This window comes from Hippoglossus hippoglossus, chromosome 15 (assembly GCF_009819705.1).
Source record: "Hippoglossus hippoglossus isolate fHipHip1 chromosome 15, fHipHip1.pri, whole genome shotgun sequence".
NCBI lineage: Eukaryota > Metazoa > Chordata > Actinopteri > Pleuronectiformes > Pleuronectidae > Hippoglossus > Hippoglossus hippoglossus.
The window spans coordinates 14,826,011-14,844,689 of record NC_047165.1 but is presented as its reverse complement, the minus strand read 5'-3'; the positions used below and the strand labels follow the sequence as shown (position 1 = coordinate 14,844,689).

Sequence of the window (18,679 nt, the reverse complement as noted above, 5' to 3'; positions counted from 1 at the left end):
ATGTTTGTGTTGTGTTTTTGTCTGTTGGTTTTACTGTTGCTAAATTAAAGTATTTGAGGCTCCAGTAAAATGACCTGCAGGGGTACCCAGCATTTTCACCCCCTGCTGTTAGTACATTAAACAGTATTATCGCTATTTTGTGAGACAAGGGGAGTTGCAGCAGGGCAGGAAAAGCAGAAGATTGCCTGGGGCGTTAATCTGAGTGGGGCCCCCCCCAGACTATGTTCCACAGTAAACTTTGTGAGTACCCCCTTAAATTTATGATGGGCTATGTACAGGAAACTGCACTGACGCCATGGTAAACAATTTACTGTCACTTTTTTATTGTTTACACGATGGACATTGTGTGCAGGGCTTTTTATAAACAGACTTTGGTGCAGAGTTAAGTTAGAAAGGTTTGTGTTTATCCTACCTGGTTTATTTACAATGAAGATTTTTTAGAGTCGATGTTTTTCTTAAAATAAACTGAATTTGCTTTATTACTGTTTTCTTGTTTTCTTAACTGCTGTTATTTTTACATACACACAATCTTCAGACCTAAGTGCACAACTTTTCAAAAATAAAAGCTCTATAATTCAGCTCGACATGAAGTACTGCAGCAACGTAACGGACATTGTGCTTTTACTGGGAAGACTAATTGCCAATAGACTAAAGAGGAAGGGATCCTGTGAATGCTGTTGCCACGACAGAGGTCAGCACAGCACACCTGTGAATGTCTGCGCCGGTGCGATGGGGTGAAATAAAAATAATCCAATCACCAAAATGATCTGGGGGCAATTTTGATCCACAGTTTGACCCGGTTGCCGACCACTGCCTTTTCTGGGTAAAGTCAAGTATAACATGATTGGTTTGTGAGATATGTTTACCACATACAGACAGACATTTGTGGGATTAGTTGGTAGATGCACACTATGCACTTTGTTTAAAGTTTTGAAACAAAAAAAATAATCGAAAGGTGTGTGGGTGGGTGGGGGGGGTGGGGGTGGATTGGATGTAGGGGCCCCTAGGTGCCCTGAAACATCTCGGGAACACCCCTGCCACTCCCCCCCCCTGTGCAGCCTGATCACTGTCACCTGTGAGTTCATCAAGGAGCTGCAGGCAAAACAAACATCGCCATTAACTTCATGTGTCCAGCCGCCTTCAGAAGCATGTTGTCCAACACGGGCCCGGTGGTAAGCCCTGCTTTGTTTTTAGCCAGTTTTGCTAAAAGCTAACTCACAACAACATTGTTTTGTCGTGTGTAGCCTTGTGAACTAGCTTCATTGTTAGCCTCCAGCTGTTTATTCGATTCGTCTCGTTGCTAGACCTCATTCAAAAATCTAGCATTTTTTTTATCACACTTATCTCTCTATAAACAGCTGCCATTTAACAAGTCTGTTTAATAAGTCTGTTAAGAAATATTTAATGTTTAACCAGGATCCTTTTTTGGTGTTTGATTGACTGAAATGAATGAGGAATCTGATCTGAAGTATACTCTGAAAATAAAAAAAAGTACACACCAAAGTAATACTATATGCCACTGATGTGTTGAATGTAAGCCGAAATGAAGAGTGGATTTGACATGTGCAGAAAATGTCCTCAGTTACATCGAGGCCCATGAGTCTGTGTTTTACAGCAGGAGTGAACACAGAAAAGGCAGATTTTTGAAAGGGCTTCTGTTGTTTAATGGATCTCTTCATCCTCTCACAAGCTTCTGACTTCAAAGTGTTTGTAACCCGCTTCAGGCCAAACTCTACTTGTCCATAATTGACGATGTGATCGAGAGCATGAGGGAGCTCTACCTGGATGAAGGGCTGGAAGACCGCGTCCTGGACGATTTAAGACGTGTGAGCAAACTGTAGCACACACCTTCACTGTGGGTTGTCAGTCCCTGCAAAGTTGTATAATGCAGAAGGGAAGTGTGCTCCACAACAGGAAGACCGACTGCTCTCTCTTCTGCTCTGTGCAGCTCTGGGAGTCCAAGATGATGCAGTCCAAAGCTATGGAAGACTTCAGGAAGAACAACATCAACTCATCCAACTTTGTGCTCCAGCTGCCAGACCACTACGGCCAGATCGACCGAGAGCGCACAGGTTACATTTCAGTTAGAGTTAGACAGATCACAGTGTGAACCTGGGCACTTTAGTTATGAACACAAGGAGTACAAACTAATTGTGTGTGTGTGTGTGTGTGTGTGTGTGTGTGTGTGTGTGTGTGTGTGTGTGTGTGTGTGTGTGTGTGTGTGTGTGTGTGTGTGTGTGTGTGTGTGTGTGTGTGTGTGTGTGTGTGTGTGTGTGTGTGCGCGCGTCATCTGCGTCATCTGCTCTCTTCTGATTTCTGCTACCAGCCACAGTCGTGATCCCTGCGAGTCAGAGTATCCACAGGTTCCCAGTCAAGGCAAGTGTATTCTAGGTTTACAGTGTATCTACTATCTGACAGTATATGGCTCCTTACACGAGGGCAAATAACAGCTGGAAGAATTCTAACCATATAAGCATCTGAATTCTTACTGTTAAATTGTATCACTACTGAATGCACAATGTTGAGATTTATAGCATTGAAATATATTAAGCTGAAATTTGCCTGTCTCAATTCATTTGGTTTGAACTTCCCTTTTTTTAAATGAAAGACTCCTTCTACATTAATGGAAACAATGAGTCTTAGTTTCAGGGGATAATATAGTTTTTTTTATTAGTTCATGCTGACAAGAGAAAAATGTGTGTATACAGATACTGTCCAGGTTAATTAATTATTGGTATACGATTTTAAAAACATTAATATCCATATACGCCTCACATGTCAAGTTATTCTTTAACTTGACATGCATCAAACAGAATTATGAATATTATATGAAATGTCTGCAAATAGATCCTCTATATCCTATACACTGGGGCTTTAACTTTATTGTTTTTATTTTATATTTGTATCTTTGGTTTAGCAACTTGATTTATTTAAAATTGAAGCGTTCTGACTGAATATTGAATGTGAGCAAATTGGATGTATTTTCTAAAATATTGGAGCCTTGAATTTTATTCCCCTGAAACCTGAACGTTCTTAAAGTCTAAAGTCATCATGTGGCAGCCACAACCTCACAGATTCATTGAGATGGTTGTCATAGTGAAGTATTTAACTCTTTTACACACAATGTTTAATTGCAGAACAACTCAGAGACACTTGCTACTTTTTCTCTCCCCGCTGGGTTAGCTTACCCTGTGCAGATACCAGCAGGAGTCACTCTACAAACAGCCTCTGGTATGAGATGACTTTACCTATTATGGGCTAACATTTGTTGTAGTTGGCAGCCGGGAATAACTAGTAGAAATAACACTGCATTCTATTCTTTTGTCTCACTAAGGTCAACTTTACAAGGTCAATGTTCCTGTCGTGGTTACTCAGGCCCCGGTGGGTCAGAAGCCTTTATCCCTACACATACAGAAAGCTCCTGCCCCTCAGTCAACTGCGGCCCCTCCAACTACCAAACCTCCTCAGCAGGTGGAGCCACCCCCTGCTCCAGCACCTTCTGTCTCCCAGTTGCCGCAGCCCGATTTACCCCCCAGTCCAGAGAGCAGCCCCGTCCAGCAGCCACAAGTTCCCGCCGCTGGCGCCACGCAGCTTCCGGTTGTCCCCTCTCCACCGGCAGAAGAAAATGAGCCGAGTGCCCAACCTGAACCCGTGAACTACAGTATGACCTCCTCACCCTGCAGTCAGTTATTAGAGGAGGCCTTGGCGCAGACGACTCAGTTAAAGAGCAGAGACATAGATGACATCCTGAAAGAGGTGATTGAGGAGGAGAGAGTGAAAGCAGAACGGAGGAGGAATCTGCCACCCGCCAGAGCTCAAGATCAGACCGAGGCGGTTCTCGCTGGGGTAAGTTGATGAGAATATTCCCTTTTTTAAAGTAAATAGCACAAACGGTGACAGGAAGAGGCCAGATGCTGTGGTGCAGATGTGTATTATTGAGTGAATAATTCGACATTATCGTAAATAATAATAATATATAATGATAAACTTTAGGGGGCTTAATTAAAAGAAATAAAACAGATCATAAAGCAGCAGGGAATAAAAGGAAGTTATATGAAAAATGTAAATGATACTAAAAGAGAAATCTTTATTAACATCAACTTAATAAAGATTTTTGATTCCACTGTTCCACAGTTTGAGGGAACTTTCATGTCTCTGTACTAAAGCCAGCAGCTTATTAGCTTAGCATAAAAGACTGGCTCTGTCCACTGTTAACAAAATCTGACTTCCAATATCTGCCAATATGTCAACATGTTGCATATTGTCTTTAAAATGACAAACAAAACAATAGCTTTATGCTAAGCTAACCAGTTGTTGGCTGTGGCTTCATATTTACTGGAGCTGTATTATTGATCATATCGTCTAACTCTAAGCACAAAAACTAACGCGTATTTCTCAAATGTCCTTAAAAGCAAAAGTTAGACAGTGTTAAAGATGTAGGTGTGGAGTTGCCAGATAGAGACTGTAATGAAACACATTCAGTTGCATTGTGGGAAGTGTAGGATCCAGTATTTTGGGAGTTTGACCCATACTCGCTTCAATATTCTTGCAGTGCCCCTTTTAATTTCTCTGGAATAAATACTTTGAGAAGAAATTATTATTCATGTTTTCAAACTTGAATATGGATTCCATTAAAATCTCAATTGCCTCCAGTGTTTTAAAAGCAAACCACACTGCTGTGATGTCATCTGAAGCGAATTCAAGTGTGCAATCGAATTGGGCAGAGAATCGTAGTCGGTCACACACAAGTTCAAATTTCAAGTAGCTTAAAGTTGACATTTCTTCTTGCATTCCCTGCTAAGCTGGACCTTGACTACAGCTACAGTGAACTGTCGGACATCGTTCAGCTGGACGGTCCCGCAGACAACTCCGACGCCGAGGAGGAGGGTGGAGCTCCGCTGGAAGAGAATGACTTTCTGGGTATCATCAATGCAGAGGCCATAAAGGCCCTGCAGGAGGGAGGTGGAAGCAGCGACGGCAACAGCATCTCCTCCAGCAGTGACAGTGAGGGAGCAGATAAACTCTCTGCAGAAGACGAGGTGAGTGACAAGTACTTTTGATGTTTTATCTGTTATTGCATGCAAAACTTTGTGGCTCTCCTTAGAAATGGAATTTTGCAGGCAACAAGCATTTTTTTTTTTTTCACAACAGCATTTATTTGATTGCACATTAATTTACACACCTTCTGTTCATGAGGATCCCTTGAACTCGGGCGATGACGTGATTGAGCAGGACATCCCGGATCTCTTTGACACCGACAACGTCATCGTTTGCCAGTACGACAAAGTAAGAAACATCTCAACTCTCTCTCCCCTCTCCCCCCCCCGGCAATTCGTTACCTCTCAGCAAAGCCGAGCGCTGAATGCCGACTGTTTATATTGTAAAATGTGTTTTCTATTGCAGATTCACCGCAGCAAGAACCGCTGGAAGTTTCATTTGAAAGATGGTGTGATGTGCTACGCGGGCAGGGACTACGTGTTCTCTAAAGCTGTCGGGGAAGCTGAGTGGTAATGAGCTTTAGTTCTCCTGAGCACATCAGATAATCGTGTTGAAAGAGGGAAAGCGATGATTTAATAGGGAAAGACAATTATTGAATTTAGACCTCTTGTTGGTGTAATTTGGCTCACAGAGCTGCAAGTTTAAACACCACTGTGCAAAATTACTGATACTTCTGTTTGTCTTCTTTTTCTGGAAGGGGGGTTAGGTAATTATCAGAGCAATCCTGCATCATTTACGATGCTTCGAACGATAACTTACAGTGGTGCCTGTGAATCCAATTTACGGAGAAAGCCAGCATGAATTTATGTTGTATAATATTCTGTTAAATAGTTTTCTTTTGAACAAAAAATTATCTGACTTGGAGTTTGTTTTTTTCTCTGTCATGACAATGTTGCTCTGAAGGCACCAACACGCCGTTTGATTTTCTGCCATTGTAATGTGTTGCCTTTTGTTCATGAATCAAATACACTTGACTGTACTGTGGTGGTGGAGTCGATAAGCTCTGTTCTTTCTGTTCAAAGCCGCTGTTCCCTCGTTGTCACATTAGTTTTTACAATTAGGTTTTTTTCTTTCCTATTGACAGATTGAAATCAAACAGATCCCTGTTCTCTGCTGTATATGAAGTTGCAAGAAAAGACAGAATTCATGAATGCCAGCATGCACACTGAAATTTATTCAAATTCTTGACAAGAGTTTTGGTACCAAAACGTCACTCACGGCTTGAAACAAACTTGGAGGTGGTTTGAGAACTCCAACAACAACTCAACCAACACAACTAGAATGGCACTGAGAGAGGTCAAACCTCCAACAAGGCCCGACAGTTATATAAACATATTTAAATGCAGTGGAGCCGGATTACACACATTCATAAATACAGATCCAATATCAGTCCCCTATACATGCCTGTCTTTTTTTCACCCATTAAGACCCATGAATTATTCTTTGAAACTGAAAATGTTGAAATAACACACTATCTCCAAATGTTAAAGAAAGTGGAACATTTCTGGATCTGCCCCCTGGATCTCCACCAATATTTAATAAGGTCTTATTTGTGGGAATCCGTGCTGTAGTTTTGCGTAAAACCTGCCAACACACAAAAGCACATAATTCTTGGAACGTACTTTTTGCTATTGCTATGTCGAGTTCACAAAAATGATATATGTAAACTATCAACCACAAAGGGGAACTAGAAGGACACTTGGAGAACACGTCCCTGTGCCAAGGCTAACACCCTATCTCGTAATTATACAGACAGTGGGAAAAAAAAGGCCCTGTATCCGCCCCATTAAATGAATCTGCTCCAAAATGTAATGGTTTCTTCCTTGGCCCATACACCAGCCTTCCACCAAGGTTCAGTAGTTTTTATGTAAATCTGCGACCAGACAGACAAACGGCAATGAAAACATAATTAGTGTGTAAGTCTCTGAAAGGAAGTGTGCAGACAAATGGAGGTCTAGCATGTGAATCATTATACTTTTAACCTGACAGCTGTTTTCTGTTGAACACAGTTAACTTTTTATTCAAATGTTATTTTACAAATCGAGGACATTTTAAACAGCAGTATTATTTCTCATAAACCAGGCCACACGTTTAACTGAGTTCCTGTGGGTCCTCTGGCTTGTCTCTTGAGTCCAACAGTCCAATAGATGGCAGTAAAACTCATCTGTAATGAGCTAAAAACACTGACTCACATTTGATCACATTCACGTCATTGCATTCATTCAAACTTAGAACTGAATCTTTAATAATAAATAAACTTTCCACTTCTTGATCTTTAATAGAACTAAATCTCTTGTAATACCGTACTAAAGTGCAGTTGGATGTAACTTCATCTCACTACATGACCAGACATGTGATTTTTGGATAGCTGTACAAATGAGCTGGCCTGTGTGATTAGTTCCCCATTCCTGTGCTTTCCCTATTCTCCATCTGCTGCTTTGCACATCACCTGTGGAGGCTGCAGCACTTGTTATCTTCAATTTGTGGTCTGTTGGTCCCGACTGATGAAAATCTCATCGTAAACATAGCCAATGTGACGCCTTCCACATACAAGACTAACAATCTGACCTAAATTTTGAAGAAATGCTACATTTTTCACGAGACAGCTGGTGCTGCCTTGAAGTTCAAAACAAAATTCTCTTATTTTGATGGTCATGTGGTTCCCTTGTCTAGAAAGCCACCCTTCATCTTGATGTGATAGGCATAGAAGCTATGGGAGTGAGGTTTTCTGTTGGACGTCTTTTCGGTACAGGTGAGGTTTGAGGCCAGAGTCTGTGACCTGTAGAAGTCGGCGCTGGCCTCGCAGCAAAAGCAGCGACTCAGCAGCCGGCGCATGTCCTTCCTGAACGCCCGAGTGAAGATGGTGTATAAGAAAGGGTTGCAGAGGGAGTTGATGGGGTAAAAAAGGATGAGCAGGATCTTTGAGTTAGAGACGGTAATGAGCGGCATGCGTAGGGCTGCAGAGATGGCGAAGAATGAGATTGGCGCCATACAAACAAAGTCAGTGAAAATGAGCACAGCCATGCGTTTGGCGATCTTGGTGTCTCCGTGACGAGTAGACGACTGCTCTGGGTTGTGAACGCTCAGGTAAATGCAAATGTAACAGTAGCAGACCACGATGAAAGCGACAACGTTGAGGATGAGCACAGCCACCACGTAGACCTGCGAGCCCGGCGTGTCGATGTCCATGGGCAGACAGATGCTCACTTTGCTGTAACTGCTGACCCCCACTAGAGGGAGCAGGGCAACCAGCAGAGAGAAACCCCAACCTACCCCCATCATGGCCGTCACATGGTGCATCCGCAGCCTCTTGTTGACATGCATGGCATTGATGATGGTGTGCCAGCGCTCAATGCTAATCACAGTCAGTGTATACACTGATAACTCACCGGCAAACACTATCAGAAATCCCGCTATGCCACACCCAGGCCCCAACTGCCAGTCGGTGGCGTGGTTGTAGTACTCGTGACGGGAGTAGTCATCCATGAAGGCGATGAGCATCAGGTAGAGCCCCATGCACAGATCGGCAAAAGCCAGGTTGCACATGAGAAACCTGGAGATGGTTAGCTTTCGGTGGCTGATGAGCAGAATAACTAGAACAGCCAGGTTTCCGGTTACAGCAAAAAAAGAGATTATCCAGGTGAGGCAGCGCAGGAAGGGAAAGCCCAGCAGGTCCTCACAAGGGTTGAAGGCGTCTGGCTTCGGGGTGCACTTGATGATAGGGTTTTTAAGACAATCAAACTCCAGGTCATAATACTGGAAGTTGATGTCGTCAAGAGGATTCACGCCATCCGAGTCGGGCTTTCTAAAGGATACACAGATGTTGAGATTACCATTACCATCAATTGATCAAGGCAAAGCATGTGCTTTGTTTTTTTAGATTTACCAATTATATTCTTACATTTTTTTTTTTCCTTCACTAAGAAGCTATTGGTAACAATCGTAACAATATGTTAAAGAAATGGCATAAAGAGTAATGTTATTTAATAGTGATTTAAGTTAGTTACGGCTCTTGGTTCTAAAATAGAGTGGCTAGAATATATAGTCGTTTTAGTTCATAATTTATCAGATTGCTGATTTCACTCCATTTGCGTGTTTTTCAAATTCTTTGTCAACTGTTAGTAATCAATGGCTTAAGGAGCTGCATCACTTCAAGCTTTGAGGAGGATGTTGTTAAAGGGAGATATAAAATTCCCCTCCCCGACTTGGAACTTACTAATGCAACTTACGTTTCTGTTTTGATTAGATCACAAAATGTTGTAAAGTTCTTCAAGGCACTTTCCCTTAAATAAAAATAAAAGAAGGAAAGGATTAGACATGATAAAGTGCAAATAAAGTCAACTGCAAATGACCAGACTATTGATGATCTATATTCATTTGATAGAGCTTTAGTATTTTTTTTACGCAGACGTGAATGGATTTGTTGCAGCTCTGGGGGCGGTTTGTCTGTTACCTTTCTTTCCGACGCCATGTTTGGAAGGCACAGCAGTGGCTGGGATACGTGAACTCAGCCTCTATCAGTTCAGACAGGCTATCCAGCGGAGGGAGGCTCTTCATAGCGAAGGTAGAGCCGGCTTTCAGGAACCCCACTTGCCTTAACCCTTTAGCCGGGAGGGAACTCAGAGCTGTGGAGGAAACATCCCTGAATCACACACGTAGAAATATATTTCAGTGACGATTAGTACAGTTTCTACCTGACTGTGACTGTAAACATGCATGGAGATAGTAATTACTATGACATTTATTCAGGAGTGAATTCATTTTATCCAAAGCAAAAATAATAAATAGCCTCCAATGTTCCCTTATTTGATTTGATACTTGTAACCTGACATTACCCAGAAGTACCACACTGCCCACCCCCCCCCCCCCCCCCCCCCCCCCACAGAAGCAGAAGGAAGGCCATTGACATTTCCTGTATGTCAGTGAGTACCACAAACACTAATTCATAACCAAGATAATATGAAATTTCATATCTACAAAATGGGGTAGCCCACAATCAAGAGACCTTGCCGAGCTGCATGCTCCTCAGTTCTAATCAGTATTCAGCAGTCCTGGCTGCCTTATTGGTTGTTTACACAGACACGCTGTCGTTACCCTGGTGTTTATAGAATGAAATGATAAACACTGTTATGAATATTCTTGCTTAACTGACCCTGTTCAAATATGATCTCCTCAATTCTGTTGATTTAAAGATAGACTGTATATTGTCCTCTGTCACATTTAGGTTCTCACACTTGTAACTATGCATTAAAACGTAACACATTACTTAATAAACGATACTTAAACTCAAATTTCCCGTCCAAGTTCTTTTCTGTACATTATCGTATGGCATGAGAAATTGCTTAAAATACCCCAAAATTTATAAAAAATTTGGACGTGGGCTATTTTATATAACAACCATTTAACTTCCGATACTGTACTTTTTCACACATTCCAACATATTCCGAGCGACGTTGACATTCATTGACATTCATCTAGTCACATTGTCAGTGTAAGTCTATATATTTTACTCTGCTTTTATCTCTGTTTTCCTCTTCACCCAATTCTGAGAAAATATCCGGCTCTTAAGCTGCCAAATGCTTCACTAAGTTCATTAGCTACATGCTAACTTTGTTGCTGAGACATTTGTTTGCGACAAAATGGCCGTCTGCCATTGCTGAAATTGACTCAGTGGAAAACAAAACAGTAACTTTGTTGGCCATAAAACCAAAATGATGAGCTTAAAGACGCTTCAAAGCTTTTAAGTAGAACTGAGGCAAACTGCAAGATTCGGACCATTCACTGTGGGTTTGTTACTATGAAAGACCACTTTCATGCACAAGTAGTCATGCAGACCTCTGTTAATATGAAAATAAAGATTATGGCAGCTGTAAATAAACAACATAGTTCAGCCACCGCTGATTTTTAAGCCTATTGTTATGACTGTCGGGTTTTATTGGTTTTATCAACTTGAATTGCTGTTACTTACAGAGAAGTCGGACCTGTGGCTCCTTCGAAGGCATCTTCTTGGATGTTACTGAGATACCTGTTGTCTCTCAAAATCCTACAAAAGACATAAAAAATACATTACACACTTCTAACTGTAGCTTTGCAGTTAACATGCAATATGATAGAAAATGTAAAATGACACGATAATGGCCAACAGTGCCCCAAACCATTTTTCATCTACTTTTAGTTTTCTCAATGTGACACTGAGGAAGATGAGCTTTATTTTTAGACTGCACGGTGCCTGCACATATCTCGTCCCCATCAACATTCAGCAGCACGGAGGCAAAAAAAACAACAGGGCATCCAATCTTTGTTTAGTCTTACGTAATGTTTGTTTACTGGTACATTGCGTTTTTTATGATTAAGAAAAGGAGAGCCCTAAACATGAATAACGTACTTAACAGCAACATACTGTATCGACTGGTGTAGTAGCTGGTTACTGGATGAGGGAAAAATCTTAATACAAATACTTACAATGTGTTGAGCTTGGTTCCATTGAATGCATGAGAATTAATTTCCTTGAAGCCGTTTCTAGCCAGGTTCCTGCCAAGGACACAATGTTCTTCATTTTAGTTTGTTGTCAGAAGCATCTATCACCAAGGTCAGAGAACTGAACATTCAATTACAAAAGCATATACATTTTTTTTTTTTTAAACATTCTTAACCACCAATTGTTGCTCTCAGCTCTGATAATATAGTAGCAAAAAAAAGAATTTGGCTCCTGTACACACATGTCAAGATACTCGTCTGTGAAACCCTGGAAGGAGTTGGCCGGAATGAAGTCGATCCTCATGTTGTCTGCCATTTCTCTGCACACAGAAGAGATAACATCCACCATTCAAATAATCAGTTAGACAAAATGATGTACATGCACACATAAAAACAAGAAGGCTGATGAACTGTGACGCAGTTGGAGGATTTGTTGCAGGGTTGGTGGTATCGTGACATTGATAGATAAAACTGAAACTGGCCTCAGAGTGAGCCACTTGGATTCCGCTTGAGGGGAAGAACATGATAAACGTGCAGTCTTGCAACATGCGGAAAAGACTAATCCAATTGAGAAACATGTTTTTTTTTTTTAATGGGATTACTTACAGAATAATATTAGGCACCAAGGACGAGATGGTTGTAAAATCCGGGAAGTTTGTCATCCCTGTGTTAGAGATGCTCCTGTGAAGAAAAGCAGCAGAGACGGATGAGACATTTCAGGAGCCAGTTCTGGAAAACAATTCAGTTTAAATGTTTATCTTATCATGTTGCTCTTTTATATCTGTCACCCGGTAACTTGTAGATATTCATTTAAAAGTATCTCCATAGTACCTTTTTTTTCATAGGACAAAGATTTTACTAGGGGAGATCTAGTATGTAATTTGCCACAAAAAATGACTGAAAAGTACAGATGTAGGAATCATGCTCCACATAGTGTTGAACAGCTACAGCACAGAGAAAGGAAAACAATAATGAGAGTCAAAATTCATGTAACAGAGGCTGAGACATCCTGACTTTTAGTTCCTAATATAGATCAAGCTTCAAAACTCCAACCGTTCCCATAATGGAACTTGTTCATTGGAGCTCCCCAGCCAGTTGGATGCCCTCTCGTTACAAACTCCGTGCTCCCAGTTATATAGTTATATATTCCAAATTGCATAATTTTGTTTGTGATGTTTACAAGAGTTGCTAATAGAATATATTATTTTCAGTATGACCTTGTAGGCTAAGTTATTCATACAGTGCTGTTTACATGGCAGCATTTTATTCAGACTGTTTTCTTAATCAGGTAAATGTCAAATAGTACAAGTGTCCGGTTGTCTCTGGCTGAAGTGACCTTTAACCTTAACATCCAGTTAGCCTCCGTTTAGTTTCCCACAAAAAACTTATGCTTTTCATCACTTTCTTCAATACCAGTTCAGTAAATCATTCAAACTTATATGTGAGCCAAACACACGGACAGTAATCTAGCAATTCAATTTAGCAGTTCATTTGATGTAAAACTATAAAATCTTCATTGTTGATAAACCAGGTATGATGAACACAAAGGTTTCTGACTTCACTCTGCACCGTAGACCGTTAATAAAAAGCTCTGGAGCGGTAACGCAGGTCAAGTGAACAGAACATACCAAACAGGAAGGTTCTGAACAGAATCTGACCTAGTTTCATATAAATTCACATTTCAATAGATTCTACCAACGATAAACCCACCGGCGGCTCAGTGGGGTTTCAATAGGTGAATACTAATAATAATGTAAAAAGAAGCACTTACAAGTATTCCAGTTTGGGCAGGTCAGTGAAGGCCCCTTTTTCAATAGACCTCAGACTGATGATGTTCTGCACGAAACTGCAGGATCAAAAATGAGGGGGGAAAAATACAAGTGAAGTCAGTTGCTGTCAAAAAAAAAACAACGAACCCATGCGTCCATCAGCTGCTCTGAAAGTCGGGGATTAAACACGCCGCCTTGTAATTGGGAGACGACACTTAAACGAAATGCAACACACGCACACACACACATGGCAGCTGTTCAAATTAATAATTGCTTTCATGGCGTTTTGAATGTGACTTGTGGTGGAAGGTAGGTGTCGCTTACATTTGTGCCAGGCTGTGGAGGGAGAGGAAGGCATGTCGCTGGATCTGCGTGATGCAGTCGCTCTGGGAAATCTCACTGTGACAACAAAGAAATGGCTCCACGTCAGTCAACAGATGAACACATGACTCTTGAATTCTCTCAGATCCAGGCGGCAAATGTGGATTTTTGGTGAAGCGAGTATGAAGAGCGACACCAGTGCACGTTACGTATTCATTCCCACATTTACTTTTTCATGTACTGTCTTTGAGAAATGGGACAGAGTTGATTGATACTGGGATACAAACCGTTAGGGACATTTTAAAATACAATTCATACTTCTAGGCCACAACACACACACACACACACACAGTAGCTCCACTTCATGTCTGGAAAAGCTCCATACATACATCAAGGATGCATCTGGGCCAAGAAGACTAAGTGAAGATGTTTAAAAAGGAGGACTAAACAAAGACGAGTGGAGACAAACAAAGTCAACAAGAGTTCTTGGTTCGTCCTTGAACACTTTGTTTTCTGATGGCTGACTCTCCTGTTTCCGAGTCGCTCTCTCCATCTTCTTTTTACGTAATCACAGATTCTGCCTCCCTCACTCTGCTGTAATCAGCCGACACTTTAGGGTCGACGCCGCTCTGCCTCCATTTCAAACTGAGAAACAATTAAAGGACTCCATCTGTAGAGTACTGCATGTGTATATATATATTTTCTTATCTCTTATCCCCTCCTCTGATTGCACTGTCCTGTGTCATAATTAGCACTTAGAGCTCATGAAAAGCTTTTTTTCACACAATCATCTGGAGGACGCTGACGCACCACATGCAGCTACTCGTGTCATTCTACCTTGACACAGGTTTTACATGGCTACTCTGTTCTGGGATGGAAAAAAAAGGAGGGGATCTGAAACTTTTAAACTTGAACTTGTGTTTTAGCTTTTACTTTTAGAGACAAAATGTGGACATGATGAACCTCTCGCATGAAAATGCTGAAGATCAGACAAGTCCTGGTACGAGGCCTCTCCACTGTGTGAATCCACAGATGGAGCCCGGCTGGTTACTATCAGGTCTCACCTTGTAACAAGGGTGACTGAGCTCCGGCTTCTTTTAAATCTCTTCTTACAACTTTTACAAATGACTGACTTTGGCTCTGATTTACACTGACCAATCATATTTATTTAATTATGTAATTCAATCCATTTTATTCTCATTGTTCATTGCAAAGTACACACTGCTAACTTTATAAATAAAGTTTAGTTTTTTTAATTTGTGCACTAACTAATCTGCTCATCAAACTGTGATACATTAAATGACTGGTGAAACCTATTCGAGGTAATGTTATGGCTTTAGCTGCAAACAATGAATATGAAACATGTTTGGTCTGGTCGCCATTTGAACCAAGGAACAGATGATTCCATTTATTTATGTGATGATATTTCTATCTGATGGACAGTTTGGAGTTTTTACTGATACACAGCGCCGTGTTGTGTGTGCTCTTCTGTCATCTGGTTATGAAATGAGATCTTGAACCCCGTCCAGCTCGTAGCTTATGTAAGTGGCCTTCACTGTTTCACAGCTGTGGGATATTATACTTTACATCTCTCTGCTTTTTCAGACGATTATTCTAACAAAGATTAGAAACATATACAGGTAATTCACTTTTATTGCTGAATCATAATGGCCTTCCTGGCATACATAACAGTCACGTCTAAATTCCTGACGACTAAATGGGACAAGTACCCAAAGGCTAATAATAGAGACTTAAGTGTACTGCTGGTGTCATTTCAGGTTAATGACACCAGCGTGTGTTAACATGTTTTTTTTCTTCCCTTATAAAGAAAGTACCAGAAAAAAAGACATCCAACTGAAGTGCAATTAACAGTCATAAGAAAATGTCAAGGTACAAGCATTTAATAAATTAATGAGTCTTAATTATTATTAACTTGGCCCTGACGATATATATATATATATATATATATATATATATATTCAGAATTGTGTTTTGTGTTTTAAATAAATATCACATTGTTAGACATTTTGTATTCGCTTCATTTTTATTTTCAAGACTTATTTCTGAAAAGTAGACCACACAGTTCTCTGCTAGGGATTTTCATTGTTAATATTATAATCAAATAACTCAACTTAAGTTAGTTCATTTTGACAACGATGTGATTTTTTTCCAGCATTCTACCACCACAGCATACTACTTTAGTGTTTTGTTTTATAATTTAAAACATGACCCATATTATTGAGCCATTCCAGGCTTCTGATGACTATAGCTGGACACCCTCCTGCTTTATTTCTTAACTGTAATATGCACCCACATATTTATGAATATTTTCGAAACTTGAATGCTGTAGTTTTTTGGGGGGAACATAGACATTATGAATTTTCAAGTTTTTTTGTAATTGCCCTACACGTGACACTTCCACTGGATTTGCAGACTCAATGTTGATAATACATCTGTAGAGGTTTATTTAGGGTTGCACGAAACAATACATCTGAGTTTCACGTGCAAATTCTGTCATGTTGAGTTAATTGAGTTAGTAGGGTGAATGCAAAACAAGATTTTAGTTATTTGCTGAAGTTTGAATAGTCATCACTCTCCTTTGCTTGAATTGTTTTTTAGCAAAATGAGAAATAATCATGAAAAATCAACTAGTATAAGGTATCTTGTGAAGTTGTTTAAGTAATAACTGAAACAATAATACAAATCAATCAATCAGTCGAAAATACAACTTCAATTCACCTCCTGTACTATTGTTCACCCTTAACACATGTATAGGAAGCACTGCAGGAGACTTACATCACCGTGATGTTGATCAGCTCCTTGAAGGCGTGAGTGGGGACTTGTTTCAAGGGCAGATGCCTGAACCTCCTGTAACAACCAGAAAATAAAGTTGTAAACTCCACATTTACATGCTATAAATAAAAGGAGCAAAATGCACCATCAGCTCCTCCTCGAGCAGCTGTTACATTTATGACGAATCATATCATAAAAACGAAACAACAAGCAACTTAATAAGACAGAAGTCGGGAATAATATGTCCCAGAGGAAAAGAAGAGCAAAGTGGAAGTGGAGCTGAAGGGCGGCGATGCGTTCAGGGGCGCATCTACAGGAGGACTGAGGTAAAGTTGGTGTTACTCACAGTGGAGGCGCGGATCCGGAGGATGTCCGTCGGGAGGCCAGCTGAGAGTCCCTGCTGCACTGGAAAGTGTCCGGGCTGCAGCGGCAGATGCTCGGACACCTGTAAGCCCCGCAGGAGCGCACATCCAGGAGCCAACACAGCGCCGCCAGGAGCCCGTAGAGGCGCACCGCCCGGAGACGCATGAGAGACACCGGCACTGCTGACTTCAGAAAATACCCTAATAAAGTAGAATGGATATAATAGTTGAAACTCTACAGTTGGAGTGGAGCTGACATGTTGTAAAAACTAAATATGACTCTGATCTCTTATGTTTGCTGCACTGTCTGAGGAGCCCGTGCTGCCTTCAGGTGCCGCAGTAATTGCGCATACCAGTCTGCTGTGCGTGTGGAGAGAGGAGCTGACAAAGTGAGACCCGGGCGGGATCTCCTCCGACAGCTGAGCCGACGAGACGTGACGCTCAGGGGGTGGAGATCCCGGGAGGCTCCGGTGTTAAAGGTGGTGTGGTGAAGCCACCCTGTCAGTCATTCCACTGTGTCATACATCAGCTCTGCAGGGAGGAGGCTCACTTTGCTGTGCATTTCTAATGTGGATGAACAGGCCCAAGAATGGATAGATAGATACTGCAGCACATGTTAGTTCCCATTGTTTAATATTAAAAATGAAGTTATTTATTCACATAGAAATGACCACGTTTTGAATGACACAGAGAGAGAAAGAGTGAAGTTCAGATACAAAGGTCCCTACAGAGTATAGGGGTTTAAAAAAACATAGACGGAAAAATAGTTAAAGTTAGAGTTATTAAAAAGTTAAAAAGTCTTTCTCTTTCATAGATACTGGACTAAGTTAGATTATCGTATGGCTAAAATCTTAATTAAGTAATCCACACAATCAAATGGTTGGAGTATTTGAAAAAAAAAATCTGGAATTATTATTACAGAGATTTTCTTTTTATTTAAAAACTTTTATTTTATAAACTCTCTGATGAATGAGGTCTATTTATGCACAGTTGATGAGGTTTCAGGTGTTTGCAGGTATATATATAAATGTCCCATGTTTACTGACCATTTTCCATTGCATACTGTGCAGTTTATAGATTGAAGGATATGATCTCCCTACAATGTAACCCAGCCATTGGTTTCTCATAATCCTATAATGATTGACATCTATCTAGATTTAAATGTAGATAGGCCTATATAACATTGGAATCAATGGAAACCAATGGATTTCTGGGACAGTAACAAAAAAACAACAACTACGTAATTTGGAAAAGAGAGCAAAGTAGTTTTCAAATTGGAAACATCACCTGCAGCGGACGGATGGGACGACGAGACACAAGACTTTCACAGGAGATCCCCGCTGTTTATGTTGTTGGACAAATTGTAATTCACCTGATGCAAACACATTTGGAAAAAGGATCACAAAAGCAAATGTGCACTTGAGTGCAGCACATCGCTCTTTCAGTGAGGGTGTAAATAGGCCTGAAAGGAAACAACACTACCTTTTTAAAAGGATGTGTAAAAGACCAGCTAAAGGGGAAAAAGCTTTGATGATGTACCATTAAAAATGACAGAAATCCAGCCTGATGTTAGAGAACATTAGAAATCAGGCTGCAACTGTACTTTCATTTGTAGCCTAAAATACAAAAAAGAAAAATGTTTGATATCTACTTGCTAACAGTAGGTTTTCTCCTCTTGAAATCTGTGCAGCAGCAGTGAGTCTTTGGAAATTAATGTTACAGCCAAGAAAGGGGTGGTACAGTGGGGCGGTGGTTAGCGCTGCACGTCTGTTCGAATCCCTGTTCAGCCTCAGTCTTCCTTTGTGGAGTTTGTGTGTTGTCTCTCTTGTGTGTTTGGGATTTTTCAGGACACTCCGGCTCCCTCTGATGGTCCAGACTCATGCAGTTTGGGGTTACGTTAATTGGAGACGCTAGATTGACTGTAGGCGTGAAATGGTTGTTTGTGTCTGTGCTACGCTG

At 40.8% G+C, this 18,679-nt stretch overlaps 2 protein-coding genes across 2 annotated transcripts; one reads left to right on the top strand and one right to left on the bottom strand.

Annotated features, from left to right (window-relative positions):
* Nucleotides 1–1,033: 1,033 nt before the first annotated feature.
* gtf2a1l (general transcription factor IIA, 1-like) lies at nucleotides 1,034–5,984 on the top strand. The gene is made up of 9 exons (XM_034608459.1): nucleotides 1,034–1,172; nucleotides 1,725–1,826; nucleotides 1,949–2,072; nucleotides 2,327–2,376; nucleotides 3,138–3,231; nucleotides 3,335–3,846; nucleotides 4,803–5,039; nucleotides 5,197–5,286; nucleotides 5,404–5,984. The coding sequence occupies exons 1-9, from the start codon at nucleotides 1,125–1,127 to the stop codon at nucleotides 5,509–5,511; spliced, it is 1,365 nt and encodes a 454-aa protein (XP_034464350.1). The 5' UTR covers nucleotides 1,034–1,124; the 3' UTR covers nucleotides 5,512–5,984.
* A 433-nt stretch (nucleotides 5,985–6,417) lies between these two features.
* LOC117775374 (lutropin-choriogonadotropic hormone receptor-like) lies at nucleotides 6,418–17,032 on the bottom strand. Its single transcript, XM_034608458.1, has 11 exons — nucleotides 16,705–17,032; nucleotides 16,362–16,433; nucleotides 13,569–13,643; nucleotides 13,247–13,321; nucleotides 12,082–12,156; nucleotides 11,718–11,795; nucleotides 11,461–11,529; nucleotides 10,967–11,041; nucleotides 9,452–9,640; nucleotides 9,228–9,281; nucleotides 6,418–8,803 (listed from the first exon to the last, which is right to left on the bottom strand). Exons 1-11 carry the CDS (start codon nucleotides 16,884–16,886, stop codon nucleotides 7,651–7,653), a joined length of 2,097 nt encoding a protein of 698 aa, XP_034464349.1. The 5' UTR covers nucleotides 16,887–17,032; the 3' UTR covers nucleotides 6,418–7,650.
* Nucleotides 17,033–18,679: the final 1,647 nt, after the last annotated feature.

Coding starts and splice junctions, on each gene's coding strand:
- gtf2a1l (XM_034608459.1), top strand. CDS start 1,125: ATGTGTCCAGCCGCCTTCAGAAGCATGTTGTCCAACACGGGCCCGGTG. Junction 3,232..3,334: donor CACTCTACAAACAGCCTCTG/GTATGAGATGAC, acceptor TGTCTCACTAAG/GTCAACTTTACAAGGTCAAT. Junction 5,040..5,196: donor AACTCTCTGCAGAAGACGAG/GTGAGTGACAAG, acceptor TCTGTTCATGAG/GATCCCTTGAACTCGGGCGA.
- LOC117775374 (XM_034608458.1), bottom strand. CDS start 16,886: ATGCGTCTCCGGGCGGTGCGCCTCTACGGGCTCCTGGCGGCGCTGTGT. Junction 11,796..12,081: donor TTGGTGCCTAATATTATTCT/GTAAGTAATCCC, acceptor TTCTGTGTGCAG/AGAAATGGCAGACAACATGA. Junction 8,804..9,227: donor GATCTAATCAAAACAGAAAC/GTAAGTTGCATT, acceptor TGTATCCTTTAG/AAAGCCCGACTCGGATGGCG.